Source organism: Anthonomus grandis, chromosome 8 (assembly GCF_022605725.1).
Source record: "Anthonomus grandis grandis chromosome 8, icAntGran1.3, whole genome shotgun sequence".
Classification (NCBI taxonomy): Eukaryota; Metazoa; Arthropoda; class Insecta; order Coleoptera; family Curculionidae; genus Anthonomus; species Anthonomus grandis.
The window spans coordinates 24,565,015-24,586,455 of record NC_065553.1 but is presented as its reverse complement, the minus strand read 5'-3'; the positions used below and the strand labels follow the sequence as shown (position 1 = coordinate 24,586,455).

The 21,441-nt window shown below is 31.4% G+C and overlaps 1 protein-coding gene across 3 annotated transcripts in view; it reads right to left on the bottom strand.

The window, feature by feature from the left end:
• Positions 1–610: 610 nt before the first annotated feature.
• Positions 611–21,441, bottom strand: part of LOC126739489 (homeobox protein araucan) — a 197,003-nt gene continuing 176,172 nt past the window's right edge. For all 3 annotated transcript variants that reach the window (XM_050445190.1, XM_050445189.1, XM_050445191.1), the window contains 6 exons: positions 19,239–19,398; positions 19,007–19,160; positions 15,223–15,520; positions 11,076–11,393; positions 10,951–11,010; positions 611–1,499 (listed from right to left, as the gene is read on the bottom strand). In XM_050445190.1, coding sequence (XP_050301147.1) covers positions 10,971–11,010; positions 11,076–11,393; positions 15,223–15,520; positions 19,007–19,160; positions 19,239–19,398 — 970 coding nt within the window. In that variant the 3' untranslated portion in view covers positions 611–1,499; positions 10,951–10,970. The remainder of the gene's footprint in view (positions 1,500–10,950; positions 11,011–11,075; positions 11,394–15,222; positions 15,521–19,006; positions 19,161–19,238; positions 19,399–21,441) is intronic.

Sequence of the window (21,441 nt, the reverse complement as noted above, 5' to 3'; positions counted from 1 at the left end):
CAGTTTTTTTAATATTTGGAGCCATTTATTTGCGATTCTTGCATGACTTGGTAATTTCTTTGTTGTGTAATGCATACTAATCGCCTTAAAGCATTTAAAATGTAGCTATATAGATGTATGCTCCGAATCTTATAGGTAGCTATGCAGACAAATGAAGCGATTTTAAATAGAGCAAGCCCATTCCACAAACTACTAACAACAGTTAAATTTCGAAAGCTGTCCTATCTAGGTCACATACTCAAAGGTGATCGATACCCTGTATTATGCTCCGTATCCTTTAACTTATAATGAAGGGTAAGATAAAAGGTCATAGAGGAGTCGGTAGAGATAAGCCTCGTGGTTAAGGAATCTCAGAGAGTGCTTTAGTTAAAAAATGCACTTTTTGCTTTATATTTTTTGAAAGTCTATTACCACTGGAATTAAATTTTAAAAAACTTTTATGTCTCATTTTCCATATATTTGATGCATAATCAATCACCACTAAAAATTAAAAAAAAAAATCAAAATCAGTTAGTATTTAACATTAACTGAACAAATTAATAACAATGAATAAACAAAAAAAGGAGTTTAGAAAAAAACAAAAAGGAACTCAAAACAAAAACTCAATAAGTCAAGATCTGTTAATGATTTATTTCAATAAAGACAATTATAATAATAATATAATACTATACATCTAATTATTTACAACATTACAATAATAAAAAACAGAGAAATAGTATTGTACATAAATAAACTTAAGGCTTAAGAAAGAGCCAACAAAAATATATATAATTAGCTTAAATTTGTTTTCCTTGCAATAATAATAATAATATTAATAATATTATATATAATCATAAAAAAATTACAATTTGTTCAAAAAGTGATATGGTAAAATGTTTCTTAAACAACATTCAATTTGCTATAGGAAAAAAACCGCAATTGTGAAGTAACAATTAAACGTTTTTCAAGTGCAAAACTCTTGCCACATAAAGTATACTCTTATCACAGTTTAATAAAATTTAATAATTGTGATATAAAGCTCGTAAAATTACAAGAGTTTTGCACGAAAAATCTATTTTTACATAACATACAACACTATAGGTATACTGCAGTTCCCATAATAAGAATCTTATGGGTAAATTGGCTATAATATAACAAAAAAATTATTTTAACTTAACACTGGTCATGGTTGTGGTGCGCGTAGATATATTTTTTTTACGTACGGGGCAGTAATTACTTTTAGGTAACTGAGAAGGGCACGTCATTGCTCAAATGTTCTTAAAACTGCCGTAATTATTGAGCTACACAAGGTGTTTCAAATTAATTCCCAACTTAACCGACTCGAACGGTTTTATTCGTTATCACAGATAAAAGTACTAAAATGCGTTTTTCTTTTATACAATAATTTACACTTTCAAGGTTCTTAACCCTTCGTCACACGCTCGATATACTTATAGAAATTTTATTTTTGTCCGTTAGTTTTGTTGCACTTGACCCGTTGGATTTATTGCTTGATCATCCTGAAACAAAAAGAAAAATATGTTAATTTTACAGAAATGTGTGAATAACTTAACTGGCTAGGGTATCATTGTTAATGTGGTTGGCTCAATTAACGAAATTCTATAGCAAAACTTAATTAAATATAAAGATAAAAGCATAGTAACGTCTTTCATCTAGTCAATTGAACAAAAAAAGGGCAAAATTTGGTTTAATTTTACAGAACTTCTTGGCATAACTTAAACGGCTCTGGCATGCTTTTTAATAAAAAGTGCTCATTTAACAAAATTTAATGTTTGCTTGAATTATGATTGTTTGTTTTTCTAATATTTATAAATGGAATAAATGAAATGAACAAAGAATCCACAAAAATTAAATTAAATGATATTATTTAAAAATGTATTCTAACTAACGTAGTAGTAGCCTAACGGCTAAAACTTACTTAAAAATAGACCCATCAACAATAAATACATGACATTAATATAAGGAAAAATAAATCCAAAACAGCTTTTTAAAATTATAATATATATAAGAACGTTATAAACTTATTACGAAAGGGACCTACAAGAATATGAGTTCAAATAATAAATTAGAAGATAAATCCATAATATCTAAGAATCCTATTAGTTGATCCAATTTATCTAACTGGGCGTAAACACTACTGAAGTTTTATTTTGTCACATATAGGGTTAAAAGTCCTGTAATATATATTTAAAATATGATAATTAAGAATGAAAATTTCCAGCCTTAGGGTTATAGGTATCTTATGATAGAAACAATTATGGTTTATAAACTTAAAATATATTTACTTATTTTTGGCATTAATTATGTCTTCTATACATTTTCTGGGCTTACTTATTATCGATTCTTCTACTTTATTTTTAAATAGATGTATTAGTAAGTGTTAAATGAAGTTACGAATGAGCTTTGGAACTAATATATAGTTAACAGCGTTTCTTCAAGGAAGTTTTGACTTTCGGTAAGCAACTGGTTATAGCTTTTAAACGTATATTTTATGAATGAGAAACACTACTTAGTGTATTTCACCTTCTAAATTATCGATTGATAACACAATGAAAAATAGCTGCTTAAGGTTCAATATAGCACTCTTTTGTTTAAAAGCATTAAAAGAAAAAAAACTGTTTATAATGGTCTTAAATGAGTCTTCAATGCACAACCCTATACTAAAATCCCATTTATTGAGTGTATTGGGTATGGCTGTACTAGTATATTAATTCATGATCTTAACCACCCCTAAATATTTGACCTTTTTAGTAGATTTAATTTTGATTTGTTTATCTGGAAGAAAAATGTTTAATACATTAAATGATAAAACCTAATTTAAATTAAAAGCGTATATCTTCTTCCAATCAGGTGGAGGAGATCTGTTTAATTATTAAAACAAAAAAAAAACAAAAATTGTTTTATTTTTGTTATAACTTAAATGGCTATGACACACTTTTTTATATGGTGTGCTCGTTTAACAAAATTACTGGATTAAATTCAAAATTTGCAGGAGAGGATGGAAAATATGTACCTGAAAAAGTTACTAGCAGAAGCAGAATATAAAATACCATTTTAAAAGGGAACAATTGGGTTCGAATGGATGAATGAATCGTTGGCTGATTGAAAGAGTAGAATTTTTTGAGTAAGACAAATAAACCAACTTTGTTGGAATAATCAAGCAACCAGTTTTGCTTACCTGACCGTTAAATGATCAGCTATTGAATGTCCAAATCTTTGATGATTCTTCAGATGAATTTTGTTACGAATATTCAATAACAATATTTAAAAATGGATGAAACTTAGGATAATGACAATGTGTCTGGTGAAAACTACTTGTTTCCATTTTGTCCATTGTAGGTCAAAGAACTTTTTCACTACAAGCTGGGTCTATATACGTGCCTTAGGAAAAAAATTGTGATATTGTACTATTTTTAGATATAGATAGATAACTACTTGAGAAGCTTTAAGTAACTTAGTCAACTATGTCTCTTGAAATATATGACCATTTTATTATATGAAAACTTTTTGCGAAAAAAAAAACGAACATTGCACACTAAAATACTGAGAAGTTGAGCTGGAAAATAATCCAAAATTTATAATATTGTGCATTATAGAGCACTCAGAATTAGTAAAAAAAAAAGAGCAACTGAAAGCTTGTATCTGGAACTGAAATAGTAATTAATGTTTGAAATAATTTTATCGTTCTGTAGAAAAGAAAACAAACATGGAAGCGGATCCTTATACAGGGTGTTTCAGAACTATGGCATCAAACTTTTGGGGGTTGTTGAGTGCAACAGAAGAATCCAATTTGAGTATAGGAACCCATGTCCGGAAATGCGCCACTACGGCCCTAAGACGCGTTGAAATTTATAAAAAACATTAATTACCTAAATAGGATCTGCTGCATTTATTTTTACCTTTTGTACATGATACCATAACAACAATTGCTTAAAATCAACGCTTATCAATGTCAATTCTCAATGTCATGTTTAAAAATTTTATAGCTTACAATTTTTAAACATTTATTGCTAATGGAAAACTTTACCAATCAAGAATTGGCGGATATGCATTTGGTATACAGAGCAACAAACTGCAATGCACGACCAGCATCGCGGTTGTATCATGAACGTTATCCCGAACGACAGCATCCTGGATACAAAAAATTTATTGCGGTTCATCGGCGGCTCGTTGAGACTGGCACGTTTAAGACATCGAACCGTAAGAACGGTCGAATTTGAAGAAGAGGTGCTTCAGCGAGTTCCCAATGAACCATCAAATAGCACACGTGACGTCGCTAAGAATATGAATACGAGTAACGCTTCTGTCTGGCGGGTACTATACGAACAACTCCATCCTTATCACTTCCAGAAAGTTCAAGGTATGACTGCAGCCGATTATCATCCTAGAGTTAAATTTTGTCGATGGCTTCTTGATCACATCATTGCACAACCAAATTTTTTACGATATGTTTTATGGACCGATGAAGCCTCTTTCACAAGAGACGGCATTTTTAATAGTAGGAATAGCCATGTTTGGGACGAAGAAAATCCTTATGCAATTTTTCCAAGAAAACATCAAAATCGTTGCTCTGTCAATGTATGGGCAGGCATTGTTGATGATTATTTAATTGGGCCATACCTTCTACCGGAACGGTTATCAGGACCTATTTATCTGCGTTTCTTGGAGAAAGTTTTCCCAGAACTCCTTAAAAATGTTCCACAAAACGTTAGACAGCAAATGTGGTTTCAGAATGATGGAGCGCCGGCTCACTTTGCTGTATAAGTACGCGAGTATTTGGCTCAGCGGTTTGGGCACCGTTGGATTTCCAGAGGTGGAGCAGTTTCTTGGCCTTCTGGGTCACCCGATTTAACATCGCTCGATTTTTTCTTGTGGGGACATGTAAAGTCTTTAGTCTACGAAACTCCAGTAGAATCAGAGCTAAACTTAATTGGACGAATAACAGCAGAATTGTAAATCATTCAAAACGAGGATCAAACTTTTAGTGTAGTCCGCCGAAATCATGTGCGGCGTTTAAATCGGTGTATTGAGATTAGAGGAAGACCTTTTGAACAATTGTTGTGATGGTATTATATACAAAAGGTAAAAATAAATGCATCAGATCCTATTTAGGTAATTAATATTTTTTCTAAATTTAAACGCGTGTCGTAGTGGCGTAGTGACACATTTCCGGACATGGGCTCCTATACTCAAATGGATTCTACTGTTGCACTGAACAAAAGAAGTTTGATCCCATAGTTCTGAAACACCCTGTATACATGAAAAATTACATATAAAATACGAACATGTGAAGAAACTATCAATATATGGGATATTTGAATATGCTGTAGTTAAGTGCATTATTGAAGGTATGATTTATATTATTGCATAACGAACTATAACAATTTTTCCATCATACATTTGGTATATCCAAATAATGAAGGAACACTGTTTATAACCATTCTTACTACATTTTGTTTGGAATCTACAATAAATGAAAACATAACAATCACACAAAATAAAGGGAGCTGTATCGATAATATATCTATAGGTTGTGTATTAAAAATTCATAGAACAGACCATAGCGCATAGAAATTATATTTTAAAATAGGAAAACCACAACAGGTAAAAGCTACAGAAGATACTACAGTAAAAACTGGAAAAATCATTCATAAGAAGACTGAAAGAGTAAGAATAGAATTTGGTATGTGATGTGAGTAAAAGTCATGTAAATTCTTAATTAAATAATTTCATTTTAATAGTTTTCAAGAATGTTTTCCACTAAAACTAAAAGTTGCTGTAAAAAAAAATTGCTAGTTTTAACTAGACAAGATAACAACTATAAACTTTTTTACAAAAAAAAACAAGGAAGAGTAGAACGAGCTACTTAATAGTCTAAAGAAAAAACCACTTGATAATATAATAAAAAAATCTGATAACAAAAATAAAATTATGTGACAAATATTCTATGGAATATGTGGTAAAGAATTAAATGAGGTAAATAGTAATGATTTGAAGGGTTCTGCGAAGTTTAAGTATCTGTAGACTGTTAAGTAGCATTTAAGATTAGTTTGATTATGATTATTCTAAAATGACGAAAAACGATAAATTTAATTTTGGCAAACCAACAACAACTCCTGATGAAATATTTGCCCTCTTGAAGTTTTTTAAAAACAAGTTTGGCAGAGAGAATTATGATATTTCAACATTAATTATTTTGAGCCCTTTTTAGACTTATTCAAAATATATGGTACGCTGGATAGAGTAAGTTAAAAAACTTGATTTCAGTTGGATTAAGAAGCAATGCGAAAAATGTTGTTTGATTCGTACCTAGCAGACTTGTACCAATGTGTCGAAATTTGCAAAAATGGAAAATATCAACTAGGATCTAAGCAAGTTTATTAGGACCAGTTTTATTCATAATTGTCTTAAACAACTAATGTAAAATTCAAGAACAGCTTAATCAGGATGGAAGAAGTTTTGCAAATGACACAAATAGAATAATTGGAGCACCGATATTGCACGAAATATTAAAGTGTCCAATTTTTTTTACAGAGCTTTAAACTTCTTTTGAACAAAAAAAATTGTCTTAAGTGAGAAAAAAATTGACATTTTAATTTTTAGCATCAACAGAAGTAGACTAGAAGGACCAGAAGTCATAAAATTAAACAACGAAAATTTATTAATATCAATCGTTGATCAAACCATATTTTTAGGTCCACATATTGAACAAATGTTAAATTTAAGTCTAAAATTATGTCCAAAAAAATTAAGCAAAAGGTATTAAACCATCAGAATAACCTCACCGTGCATTAAAATAGAATATTTAGGAATTCTTTAACAAGCAAATTTGGCATCTGTGTTAAAGTATGGTATAATTTTTCGAGGTTAAAGGAAAATTTGAAGAAAAAAGACTTAATGATAATATGGTCTGTATTTACATGACTCTTTAATATTTCATTTAAAATTAAAAAAAACCTAATATAATTTCATCCCATTTAACTAGAACTATATGATTAAACTATGTTTTTTAATAAAAGTAAGCAAAGGTATGTTCAATGTAACAAAAAAAGAAAAAAATTACGTTAAATTCTACAGAACTTTTTGGCATAACTTAAATGGGTATGGCACCTTTTTTAATACGTTATACTCATTTAATAAAATTCAATTATAAGACTTAATTTAAATTCGGTTTAGTAAATAAGAATAAACTTGAAACCTTAGTGAATTGTTTATAATATAATGTTTATTTCATTTTATATAAAATTTGATAAGTGATACTAAAACTTCGTCATACCCACTGCTTAAGGCTGCAAAGGCATTCATTTTATTAGGAATAGTTAATGAATACAACATGGGTTAATGGCAAAAGACAGCTGCTAAATTTAATTTCCTACAGGATAGTCCTGGTAGAAATCAGCTATGGCAATGCTCAGAATTAAATATAAAAATTCCCGAATACGTCTTCCATTTAGATCTGCACTTGAAGTGACCGTTGAAAAGAAACAAGACAACTAAAATGTATTGAAAATGTTGACATAATGGGAATAAGCGAAAGTAGATGTTCAAGAGTATTTAGTATAGGCAAAAAAGAAGTCACAGTATTTTATTCCTTTATATGACATGAAGGGTTTACAAGAACTGCTAATAAAACAAAAAGCAGGCGAATACTTTAACACAAAGGTGAAATAATTAAATGACGTAAATGATATACAGGCAAAGATTAACGAATTCACTAAGCTAATAGAATCAACAAAGAAAAAAATACTAAAAAAAAAAATCAAAAAGAAATCTTGGACAACTAGTGAAATTTTAAAACTTATAGTACAGAAAAGAATACATATAAGTAATGAAAAATGGTACAAAAAGATCCAGACATAGATTAGGAAAAATCATGAAGAGAGATACGCAGAAATTGAAAAACTACAAGTCAGATATAACAGCTTTAACCTAAATAAAAAAATTAAAGAGGTAATTGGAACTTTTGAAAAGTGACAAGTTATGAAGATCATAGACACAAATGAAGAAACTATTACTGAAAAACATGATCTGCTGGAAGTCATACTTAAAAAAGCTTTTTAAAGATCAAAGACTGGAGATCACGTACATACTGTCGGAAGAAGCTACATACTAATTCACAACGTAGAAATAGCATTAAATCAAATGAAAAACAAAAAAGCAGTGGAACCAGATAAAATAGAGACTGCTTCTGAAGCTGTTGGATTATGAAGCAATAGCCTGGATTCCCGACGTTAATTATTAACAGAGTCTATAACTCTAGAAATATCCCAAAAAAATAATTGCAATCAAAATTTATAATGTTGCATAAAAAACCTGGAACAAAAAAGAAATATAAACCGCCAGTCTGATGTCATTAATTTTTATCCACAAAAGATAAAAATTTAATTTAAATTTAAGATGTATTTATTTATTAAAACTAAAACAAGAAGAAAAATTGGTTTAATTCTGCACAGCTTTTTGGCATAACTTAAATGGCTGTGGCACCTTTTTTAATACGCTAGATTCATTTAACGAAATTCAATAATGAAACTTAATTTAAATTCAATTTAAAGATAAAGCAAATACCCCCCCGGGGAGCAATCACGACTACCATCGAGACCTCGATGTTAGTATGACATAATAACGTTCTAAAGAATTCTCTTTTACAATAGGCCACCGAGATAAAACCGAAGACTTTTAAATTGTTTCCGTTTAATCTTTTCATCGGCAATTTGTTAAACATTATTAGAAACCAATAGGATCTTGAAACAGGTTATCAAAATATCCTTTCTATGTATATATTCAATCAAATAAACTCCCTTCTTTTACTATGAATTCTCGTATGCCCCAAGGGAGTTTTTAGTAAAGGGGATGCGATTGAAAAAAAATGAATAATAAAAAAAAAGTAAAAGGGAAGGGCGTCCGGATTAAATCTGTATATTTGAAAAGGTCATTGGCGTAGCATGAGAGTTGTACACCGGTGATGATGCACAAGAAAGAGAGAGACGAAGAACTCGAACTGATGAAAATCTAAAATCATTTGTCAATGTCTCGGAGGTGGCGATAGGACTTTCATTCATGCCATCCTCTCTTCGGTTAGTGAGAAACAAAATAGAAGAAGAAGAAAACAAACCGGTGGTTCTTGTTCGTGTGTGGGTGAGGTGTGATTATAGAGAGTCTAATTAGGTTTTTCTTAAAGGATTTAATCTTTTAGCTTTTTAATGTATTATTATACTCACAGTCTTTTAGGTTTAAATACAGTTTGTTTAACTATAAGCCGCAAAGAAATTAATTTTTCCTATTGGTTGGAGATCATTAGTTTTAATCTTGATCTTGAAGAATTCAAAGTTCTTGAAGAAGGTTCTTATAGGTTTGACTTCAGTGGGTTATTTTTAAATTATGGTTTAAATTCTGCTTAAAGTTTGGAGAGAATACTTTTTTGAATATTTGGATTTTTGTTTCGTGACCATTATTTTAACGGTTTTTGAGATTTTAGAGTTTAGGGAATAACCACCTTGAGGTTCAGACATTGTTTTTATCTTTTATAGACATTTAAGAAAGCCAATATTTTTAATATTATTAGGTAAAATGCTTAGGACCTAATAAAAATTATAAGAAATATTTTTGTAATTCCATGTTTTTTATTTTATAAGAATACTCTTAGTAGTTCTACAGAATTTAGGCTTAGAAGTGAAAGTGAAAGTATTTAGACTATATTCTTAGAAACCACTTCTAAAGAAGGGCAATATTTGTTGAACTATTATTTGGACTGAGTTAAAACTTAAGCAAAAATAGTTAAAAAGATTCTTCTTAGCATCACACTTTTTACTATATATGGATATTCTTAGAAGCTTTTGAGATTTTGTAGTTTGAAGTAAGAGGGCAACTTGAAAATCAGACCATATCCTTAGACACTACTACTTAAGAAGAGCGATATTTTTTGTACTATTACTTCGACTGATTTAAGCCTTAAACAATAAGGTTGACGAATATTCTTGTTAGTATCAAATTATTTAATATATCAGAATATTTTCAGTAGCTTTTGAGATTTTAGACTTTAAAGTAAGTGGACACCTTGAAAATCAGGCCGTATCCTTAGACACCACATTATAAGAAAAGCGCTATATATCTTACATTTTTGCTCAAAATAATTTAAACCTTATTTAATAAAGATACACATTGTTCTTCTTAATATTTTTAATTTTATGTTTTTATAATATTTTATTAGCTTTTTAGATTTTGGACTTTCAAAACGGAGGACATCTTTAAGATCAGACATTATCCTAAGTTCGACTACCTAATAAGTGCAATATTTTAAAAAATCTTGCCTAAATTGTTAAGTGAAAGAAAATACCTTTCTTAATAATAGATTTTTTTTTTAAATGGGATAAATCATAGTAGTTTTTAAGATTTTAAATTTTAAAGTGAGAGATGATCCGAAGGATCAAACACTGTCCTTAGTTATCAGTCCTTAAAATGGGCGATATTTTAGGTTTGCCACAACCGGTTTAAACCTTAAACAAGAGTGATCAGGAATATTCTTCTTAATATCACTATTGTTAATTTAGAAGAATAAACCCAATATTGATCCTTGAAATGAGTACTGACTCTGAAGATAACACACTATTACTAAAAAAAAGAAAAATCTTTTAAACTTTTATTGCAACTGGTACAAACCATAAAAAGTACATAATAAATAAATTATTTATTGCAAATTTGTATTTTAAGTTAGGGGGAGAGGTACATCCTAACTGTCAGCCAATATATAGTATCTTCTTCTCTAGCTCTTAGGTAGTTAAAAAAAAGCTTAAATAACTGAATAATAACACCTAATAATAAAAAAAATATTTTTTCATTTCATTGAAACAAAAGAAAAAGAAAATGTTTTAAGTTCAGGAAAACCTCAAAGACTGTACTCAATCATGCCTATACTAAATAATTTCTTTAACAAAATAATAATATAAAACTTACCGTTAATAAGAAAAACGATTTCAAACCGGCGACACAAAACCTCCATTTATACTTTGTGAACTGAAACAAGAAAAACAAATGCATTAATACCAAACCATTGACATCATCTTGTAACAATTCCTTACCTTTTATAAAAAGGCTTAAATGCCGCATTATCCCCCACGGGACCAGCCCCTGCCTGATTTCCCATTTGTGGTCCACCCTGTGCCGTCCTTTGGGGGCTGTGCATCCTCCCAAAACCCCCTAAGAAACTGCTGCTGGAATTCTGCGAGTAACCCCCGTTAATAGGCCCCCCTATACAGGGTGCACCCTGGTTCGGAGCCACATTGCCAGTAATCGTCGGCAATTTCATATTGGGGGGTGTCTGGGGGGGTGTGTCCGTTTGTACATCTGGAAACCCCTGTTGACAGTGCGAGGGAAGGAAGTTGCTGTTCGAACTATATCTGAAATTAAAAAAGAAATTTTAATCATATATTAATAATAACTTTACTGGACACTTAAACTAAGGCTTACTAAAGGTAATGTTGAAGCTAAGCTTTCTATATTAATCCTAAAGTGAATGATAATGTATTTTAATAACTGAGGCGCATAGTTTAATAAATGTCAAGTAAAAAACATCATATTATCTGAATTGTGATAGTACCAAACTATCGCATACCAATTTTTTAAGACCAACATTTAAAAGATTTCTTCACCTATATATAAGTTTGAGGTTAGTAAATGCCATTTAATAAAATTTCGAAATTTTCGTTCACAATTACTCCAATATTTGTAGCATTTCTTAAGTAATTAAGTTGTTATTCAATAGCAATGTTACAATATTACGTTTGTATTACTCTCTAGCTAGCATTGGACCAAATAATAGCCTTTGACATTTTTGGTGATTCAAACTTAAACAGTGCTATTTAGAAGCTTTTGCCAAGGTCTGATATCTTTAAGGATCTTCGGAAAGTTTAATATGGGCGTCATCAATATTTTACGAACTTAATGACAAATAAATTTGCGTATCGTCAGCGTAAAAGTGCGAGGAAACAAAGCTCATATTGATGTCAAGTTGCGAAGTATAGAGTTTAAAGACAAAGTGAGCTCAGTATATATCTTTGAAGAACATCAATACAAACTAATCGAGAACTTGACTGCAGTTCATTTGATTTTATTGAGAAATTTAAGCTGCTTGATTAACTCAACTGCCTGTATTTGCAAATAAAATAAAATCATGAATTAATAATTCCAGGCTGTTGAAACCACATCCCTGAATTACTTTAACTGCTTGGAACTCCTAAAAATAGGCCTATAATTTTAGAGACTATAATGTGAAATTTTTTTTTTTATTCCAGGCAATTGACGCTGAGTTGTTAAACTGTCTCAACTGCTTAGAATTACAAATAAAATAAAATTACGAATCAAAAAATCCAGGCAGTTGAACGCATATCAAGAAATTACCTCAATTTCCTGGTATTTCCAATATTATCCTTAAATTTTCGGAATTATATAGGTTTATACAGGGTAAAATCATAAGCAAAAGCAAGATCCTTTGATGACTGAACAATTACATCACTAAAATCTCTTATTATTAAGTTAAAAAAGACTGGGCTAATATGCAAACCTTGGAGCACGCCTGAAGATATTTCGATACCATAAGAAATCTAATTATTTATTTTAACCAACAAAATTTCTTACCAAGTCTTACAAAGGTAGACGTAGTATAGTCGTAAATAAATTTTATTTCAATTCCAGGCAATTGAATGTGAGATGTGTGACTACCCCAAATATCTGTCATTATAAATAAAATAAAATCACGAATCAAGGATTCCAGACTAGTTGAATGCATATCCAGGGATTACCGCACCTTCCTGGTGTTCCAAAAATATCCCAAAATTTTAGAGATAATATAGTTGTAAATCTTGTTTCCTTTCAATTCCTTTCATTTCCTTCGAATTTGAACGGCTCAACTCCTTAGAATTACAAATAAAATTGAATGAATGAATCATGGATCATGAATTTCGTGCTGTTGAACCCACGTCCCGGTATGACCTTAACTACCCGGAACTTCCAAGAATATCCCAGAATTATAGAGCCTAAAATATGTAAATCCATTAATTTAATTTCAGGCAATTGACACTGAGTTGTTTGATTACCTCCATACCTCGACACCTTTAATTTGCTTAGGTTTGGATCGAAAATAACTTAAGTGTTAGACTCTAAAGTGAGAAAGTGACTTTAAAGGTTACAAGTCATTCGTTTCGCTACTGAGAGCGCAAGGAGCTCTACTATTAGGAATGGCTTCAATCTGCGTAAAAGGAGAAGGTTGTACAGCTGCTAAGTTCCATGTTATACTAAGTGAGTCAGCACATTAAGTAAAGTTGTTCCTTTGAAATTTCTTCCCTGTTCGGATCAAACTTGGGTAACTCTGGCCACGCCTAACGACAAACGACAAACGGCGAAAGGCAGTTACAAAAGCCTCTATGGTTATGTCAAAAGTAACCTCTAAATGTATGTTTAGTTTAACCGTTAGGCAAACAAGTTCACAAACATAATGCTAGGACAAAGACAGGGAAAAAGGATCATCGAAATCTACACATACATTTGGCTGAGAAACGCCCATGTTATAGCTTATAGGATTCAAGTTGGTATTTAAAGCCATTCAGAAATTCTGAATCAACAAATTGTGCATTGTCTTTAGCACTGGATAACAATTTTCGTAATGTAACTTTTCGGCTAATAAATGTGTAAGTATATGAGACTTAGGAAGGAGTATAGGAAGGTTGGCTTCAAAAAGAAGTTTAAGGAAATGACAAATAGACCCACTTTGAGCATCCTCTTAACATCTAGAAATACTGCTTTTTATCGGGCTTTGGAAATAAATTACTGTTATCAATAGTTGCAACAAAGTTACCAAAACATTCAATTTGAACATGTTCAATGAGGACCGTGATACCATAGTACTATGATGATATTATCAAGCATAGAATATGCCTAAAGTTTTTTAGCCTTTTAGTTATAAATTATTCTAGTTTTCTTACATCTATTTCGCAAAATTTTATTAAGGAAAGATTAATGCTAAAATAAAAGATCGATTACATGACTGCCAGATTTCACCGCAGTGTGCGGAGCTAAAATGAGACCTTTTATTTTTTTTTAAAGGTTAAGGTGCGCCTAACGCTTTCAAAATATCGTGGTTATCAGGATAGAGAAATTCTGGACCAGACCACTAGATACTTTGTTTCAATAATTGATTAGGGTAGATTTCGCGACTCGCACAATCAGCAGGATTATAAATACTGGATTTATATGGCCATAATGATGCTGATATAATCTCTTGTATTTATGTTACGCAATTTGCTAAGAAGGATTTCCACCTATAAAAAGATGACATAGCTACTTGGTAATCAAAACACGTGATAACTTTATCGAAAATAAGTCTCTCGATATATTCACCTTTTATAAGTTTAACTATAGCTTGCTTAGTTACACAGCAGACATTAGCTCAAATCCAGAAGTAGGTTGACTTTTTAGAAGATTCACCCGGCATTTAGCATAAATTAAATAGACATTTACGAGACGAGAATGTTGAACGACGAATCCGGAATAATTCGACCAAAAAATGACTGTATATTTTGCTATAATTTAGAAAACGACCGGAATTAAACAATCAACGTACAAAATAGAAAGACACTTTATATGGTTCCTTATTTCCATTTAGCAGAAATCCTTGTCACTAATGTTGTCTTATTAGTACAATTATCTTAATTGTATAGTTCTGTACATTACTTCCCTGTATTAAATTGTAATTTCGGTAATTATGGAGAATGGTGGCTTTTGTCCAAACTAACTCACCTCAGTTGTCAGCTGCTTGTTGACAAAACTAATCGAAAATAGTATTATCTTAATAATTAATCAAGTCCCATAACTTTAAAATTAATAAAATTGCACACACGGATACGTAACCCGCATGCCGACTTAGTGCGTAATTACACCCTCGTCCTGATAAAATTTGGCTTTTTGAAAATCTTAGTGAAAATATATATTTAAATCTACCCATTTTGCAAAAAACCCAACCATGTTTAGTGGATTTTCGCAAAAGCTGCTATTCTTCATAACTACCGTAATTTGCAATGTTAGTGTATAAGTTACGAAAAAATCTTGACGGCAAACTTTGTATTTTTATGCAGTTCATTGAAATCAGCGAGGCCAAAGTTGCGTATCGCAGGTATTTGTTGATATTATTAAATCGCAATATACATAAGTAAACAAATAGAAATGGGATCTTACCTTGAACTGGGCAAAGCGAACCCATTGGAGCTGTTAAGCCATTGGCCACCTTGGGAAGGCGGCGGGGGCGGTGGCGTCTTGCAAGCGGCCGTATCGGCTAAACTCCAGATTTTCGGTTTGGAGGGCGGCAACGGGACGCCACAGTCTGAACTCTTGATTTCCGACTTGAGCCCATAACCGTTGCCTAAGATGTGATGCATATTGTTGCCCAAGATGTCGTCTTTGCGGTCTTCGTCGGTCATATCGTCGTCGTCCAGGTCTTTGTTTGAACGTTCCGACTTTATTCGGCCATGGATATCTGGAACAATGAATAGAATTTATTAATTATGACTATGAACTTTGATCTTGTTAAGGAAATAAAACAGAAATGCCTGGAATATATACTCAATTTATTGTCTTATAGCGACGAAGAGCTCTCTGATGTTACAGATGCATGAGAATATCTGCAGATTTCTTTAATTATTGTTATCTGATATAATCACTTTCTCCTATATAGACGGATCTGTCAAGAATTCTCAACACATTGATATTAAAATATTGTAAAATATAACAACTTTAATAAAAACTAATCCCTTAAAACCTATCCCTAAATTTGACGAAATACAAAAGTATGTCATTATTAATAGTTTATTAGGCATAATTAGTACTCATTTGGACTGTTTTGTTTTTATAGGCCCACTTAAAACATCTAGGTGCTATATTTAAGATTCTTATATAGACTTTTAAAGAAAGGAGATGATGGCAAAATAGAAAACTATCGCCCAATAAGTCCATTACCAATTACGATATTTAAAAAAAACGTTAAGTTTGCAGTAGAAAATGATCTCTATTATATTTAATTATATCAAATTTTTGAAAAATAGCAAATATCAACCCTATTAGTTTGCAAGTCTTTTCTTAAATATCATTATCACAACATAGGTTTATTTCGAAATGATCCAAAGAAATAAACTTATGTATCATAACACAATATCTTAATCAATTTCTGAATCCATTTACGTTTACAGTCAGACTGACAACACTTACATTGACTTTTCAAAGACGTTCGACAAACAAATCTTCTATTCTTAGCATAAAGTTTTTAGCTTTTGGCATTTCGAAAGATTAATTGCAGTTTTTTCAGTAATATATTTTACACTGGAAACTATATATGTCCTTAGACCTACGCCTGTTGAATACATAGCAATGTCAGACATCCCACAACGCTCACTTTTGAGACCCCTTTTTTTTGTTTGTCACATTTTAATGCATTTATTACTTAATTGTGTTTTCTAAACAATCGTTCTAGATCGTCATTAATTTTACTGGTAGCACTTTGTTTTTGCTCAGGAAAGAATGAAAAATATAGTTGTGTATCATCCGCGTACAAATGATAGGCCCTGTGGTATCTTCCGATGATACACACCTTTGCTGGTTTCAATAAGCTCTTTTTAGTTCGTAAATTCAGCCTTAATTAGAGAAAGTGCATTGTAGTCAAAACTTTACCTAATCCCTGATTCTGATAAGGTTTTGCATGAGTCAAGATTCTCCCTTATCTGATAATTCATTACCTTCTTCATAACCTTGGATTAAACTGGCAAAATACTTATGGGCTTGAGGTTATTTCATTAATTTTTTTTGTGGATAAATTCTTAATACCTTCAAAACACCAAGAAAACATTATTCTAAAACACAAGAAATTAGATTTTTAACTATGTACGGCCAAATCGTGTCTACACCCAATAGCAACATGCCACGAATATTTTATCCGTCCAGACATGACCAAAATACTGTTTTTTTTTCCTCGGGAAATTGATTTTATTTTTAATTTATTTGTGAAAATTCCAGTTTGCATCAGTTTTTGTTCTTTGATATTTTTGATATGCCTTGTCTTTAAAAAAAAAATACTTTTTTAACAGTAAAAGTTAACAATGGTAGGTTTTATTTTTTAAATTCAAATTAAACTACAGGTGCCAGAATCAAAATGAATATTCTTAAGATTTTTAGACTAAAAACAAAGAGGGCATTCATTTTTAATATTGCAATACATCAGAAAATGGTCAGAAATGTCAACATTTTGAGTACCAGATTCAAAACTCGTTTCTTCATCTCAGATCAAAATTATATCCAAAAGCTCCGATATCGTGTCCGTAACTTTGGTAGGTCCCATTGTAATCTGGTACAAATTTACAGGCTCCATATATTAAAGAAATGTTTTGATCGCCCAAATTCAAAAAATTTAAATTAATATCTCCTTTACAAATTATATCCACTAATTAAATATTTAGTCAACCGCTTTTCAAAATTCTGCGAAAATTCCCCCACCTTTCCTTTTGGAGGTTAATAAATGACATGGGTCTAGATTAAGCAGTAGATTATGTAGCCTTTGTTGATGACTTTCAAAGTTACTGTGCAATGCTGTAAAATGTTGTAAGGCTGTAAAGAACTTTAGAGACATCTCGATAGATTGGCTGTTTGATGAGAAATATGCTTCATCTGAACGCCGGTAAATGTAATATCATAACATTTACCTACAAACATAACAAAATACAGTTTCTATATTCAATAAACAATAGAATTCTTAATGGAACACACAATGCACGGTCTTGGTGTGATATTGGACCTTAAACTATCATTTAATCCACATATCGAGGATGTAATTGGCAAAAGTTTGAGAATTTACTATAGAAATATTGAAAAGACTCTATTAGGCCTTAGTCAGGTCAAAGTTTAAATATTATGCGATTGCTTGGCCGTCTCTAAAAAATGTTCAACTAAAATTTTCTAAATATCTAGAAATCAGAGAAACAGGTGTAAGAAGTACCTGTGCGATTGCCAAATGCACCAAATGCGCAAAGTTTTGACATAAAATTAGTCGTAAAAGTAGAATTTAATGTTTTATAAAAGTATTTAGTATAAATGATTTAAAGAAGAACAAAAAACGAATATCACAGAATCAGAAGAAAAATCATAAAAATCTTAGCGCAACCAACTAAAAACCCCTAAATTAATAAATGAGCCCTTAACGTCCATCACTAAACGCTTAATTCTTCAAAGATAACAAGCCCTCTTTAGCCCGATATACCCCCAAAATTGAATAAAAGGTAATTGTCTAAACCGTAAATAGCCTCCCCAATTTCCCGAGTTTCCCCCTATCAAACCATAAAGGGAAAGGGTCCATCACTTTCTCTTAATAAAATATCATTTTCATTTTGGCACCCTTTTTGCCGCTCCACCCCTAACGTAGCGCGGGCGTAATCACATTCGCAGTTAATGCGGCGTATCTTTTTTGACAAACAAACCATATAGTCTAGGAGCTTTTGATACAATTCAGGCTTTTTTTTAAGCTATTTTGTCAAGAAATTTATAGTTTTTAATGAGAATAATCTAACCTTATTTCAATATGCATAACTAAAATGGTTGCGGTGTTAAACTAAATGATAAAATCTATATTAGTGCATAATTTAAATGGGTATGATACCCAATCTGCTATAATATAAGAAAATTGTAATAATATTAAAGGTATAAGGCTTTAGGTCCTAAGTAATGATTATCTTAGCTCCCGCTCTATAAAAACCATACGAATTTCACCCTCGAAACGGCTTTAAATAAAGATCTCCATCCCTTTAACTGTATAACCCTTAATTACGTCAGAAGGGTCGGGGGTCTCATTCAATTATAAAATCGTAGAGAACGCCACTTGACTGTTTTGCTCCCTTGCCCCCAGCTATTCTCTAATTATTAACCCTCTCTCTCCCCAAATAATTTTCTAAAAAAGGTGATAATATTTACTAGTTTTTCTTACCTGTTTCGTCTCGTTTGTCATCATCGTCCTTGTCCTTTTCGTCTCCGTCTGACACGAGCGCGTCGTCGTCATCGTCCGTTTTATTTTTGGGCTCCCAGGTCATTTTGTTCTCCTTTTTTAATCGTCGTCTCGCGTTGGCGAACCACGTCGATACCTATCGAAGAATATTTGGTTTAGGAACCTTGTGGGTGATGATTCACACGGTGAGTTTTGCGGTGATAAGATCACTTACCTGGGTCAGAGTCATCTTGGTGATGATGGCCAACATGATTTTCTCTCCCTTTGTCGGATAAGGGTTTTTCTTGTGTTCGTTTAGCCACGCTTTAAGGGTCGCCGTGGATTCTCTCGTTGCGTTTTTTCTTCTGGCTGCCAAATCGTAACCTGCTCCATATCTGAAAAGAAAAAAAGTTCAAGATAAGGTAGTGTGAGTTAAGTTTGGGCACGCAAGTTCAGTATTACTAGAGTGAAATGTTGGAAAGATTGTAACACTTTACTAAATAGTAGTAGACCTAAGGCGTATAATTGATTTCTTCAAATGTCTGTTTTAGCATAGAGTGATAACAGCGGGAGTTAAAGTTTTAGTGCAAAGATTGGCACTCCTCATGCACTCACTGTAATCCCAAGGCACTTTTTTATTTTCAAAACCGCTTATATTAGGGTTTCGTATGGCATACGTTCACTCAACAACGAAATTCCCATGTTATAGAAAATCAGCGTGTGTCAAAAATCATTTGAATGATGATAATAGTGTGGATATTGGTGACACTTAAGATGATTAAGATGGTGAGGAAGATTTTGATAATGATGATACTGGTGATAAAGATGGAAATTTCGGAAATTTATTTCTGAGAAAACAATATAATATGTTAAGAGTAAAGTGTGTTAAACCCAAAATATAACTCTTTTGCCTTTCTTTGCTTCTATTTACCTGTTAAAATACTCAGTTTATTTATAAATATAGAGAGATACAGGAAGATCAAAGTCGAAATCTATATAAGGGATTATTTTTCAAAAAAAGGTTCAGGTTATCTATTTAAGGCTCAACAATCATAGAAAGTTATTACAATTTTGGTGAAGTTAATTAATTAAAATGAATTTCTTAATAAAACCCTTAAAGCCATCTTTTATATTTTTTTAGGTATACATTTATATATGATCCTCCACATTAATCTAAATTCGCAGATTCACTTTTCTTTACTTTATTTTTCACCTTCTTAATTTAAAAAAAAAACAGAACTTCAATCATCATCTGTTTTACGTCACGTCACCTGTCATACAGACGAGAGTTGGCGGGAAATTCAATATTCTAAATAAGATATACGACATTTAAAAAAATATTTCCTAAATTTTTCAAGTCGCTTTTTACGCCTTTATGGGATAACTTTCAAGTCATCTGGGCATTTAATGTGAATTTTTTATATCTGACAGGTGTTCATAACTTACAAGCATTTATTAAATTTTTTATTATATTCTAGTTTAGTCTACTAGTACTAGTCTTTCAAAGTATTTGTTTTATAATTTCTATGCAAGTGTTTTTTCACTGTTTCTAATGCTATGTTTGTTAAAAATGTTTTATGTGCAATTTCAAATGTTTTTAAATTTCACGTAATTCTTTATGATTTCCAGATGTTTTTAAGCTTCTGGGGTATTTTTTTATGTCTGCCAGATATTGCAAATAATTTTTCCTCACTTACAGGCATTTGATGAATTTTTCATTAAATTTTATCCCTTCATTTAAGGTGTGTTTTTTGAACAGTTTCTAGTGTTATACTAGGTATAATTGAATTGAAATAAGCAGAAAGGGTACATGTCAAAAAAACACATTTTTGGGAAATCGATAAAAACTGTTTTTTCATCAAATTAAGTAAAATTATTAACATTTATTGTTATAATTGATTTGTAGTTTAAATAGCACGATTTGTCTCTTTATATTTTAAATTTAAAAATTGATTTTAGCTCCCCCAGAAGACTTTGAAAGAGTTGACATGTGCCCTTTTTGCAAATAATGCTATTTAGTAAATTTGAAAAATATTTATTTTTTTTAATACAGCTTTAGTTATGTAAAGTACAAGTCAAAAATAAACAGCTAATTTCAATAGAAGAGTACAATGTTTTGAAAAAACTATTCTTCGGATCACTCATTGATTATTGTTGATTGTAGGCCACTGAAGAATAGCATCAAAATATGGTTTGTGTCCTTCTGCAACAAAAGCAGTGCATTTCCTTATATGCTCCATTTTGTTGGCCTTAATAGGAACTTTTCCTAAGGATGCGCAAGGCTTGTTAACAAAGTTGGGCAGACCATACCAGGTTGTGATAAATTAAATGTATGTGACACCAAACCGTCAGTAAAAGGATAGGCTTGAACAGTGCTTTTTTGTTGGGATGTGTATTTAAAACATGAAAAGGTGCTTATTTGAAAGTTGACCTTTTCG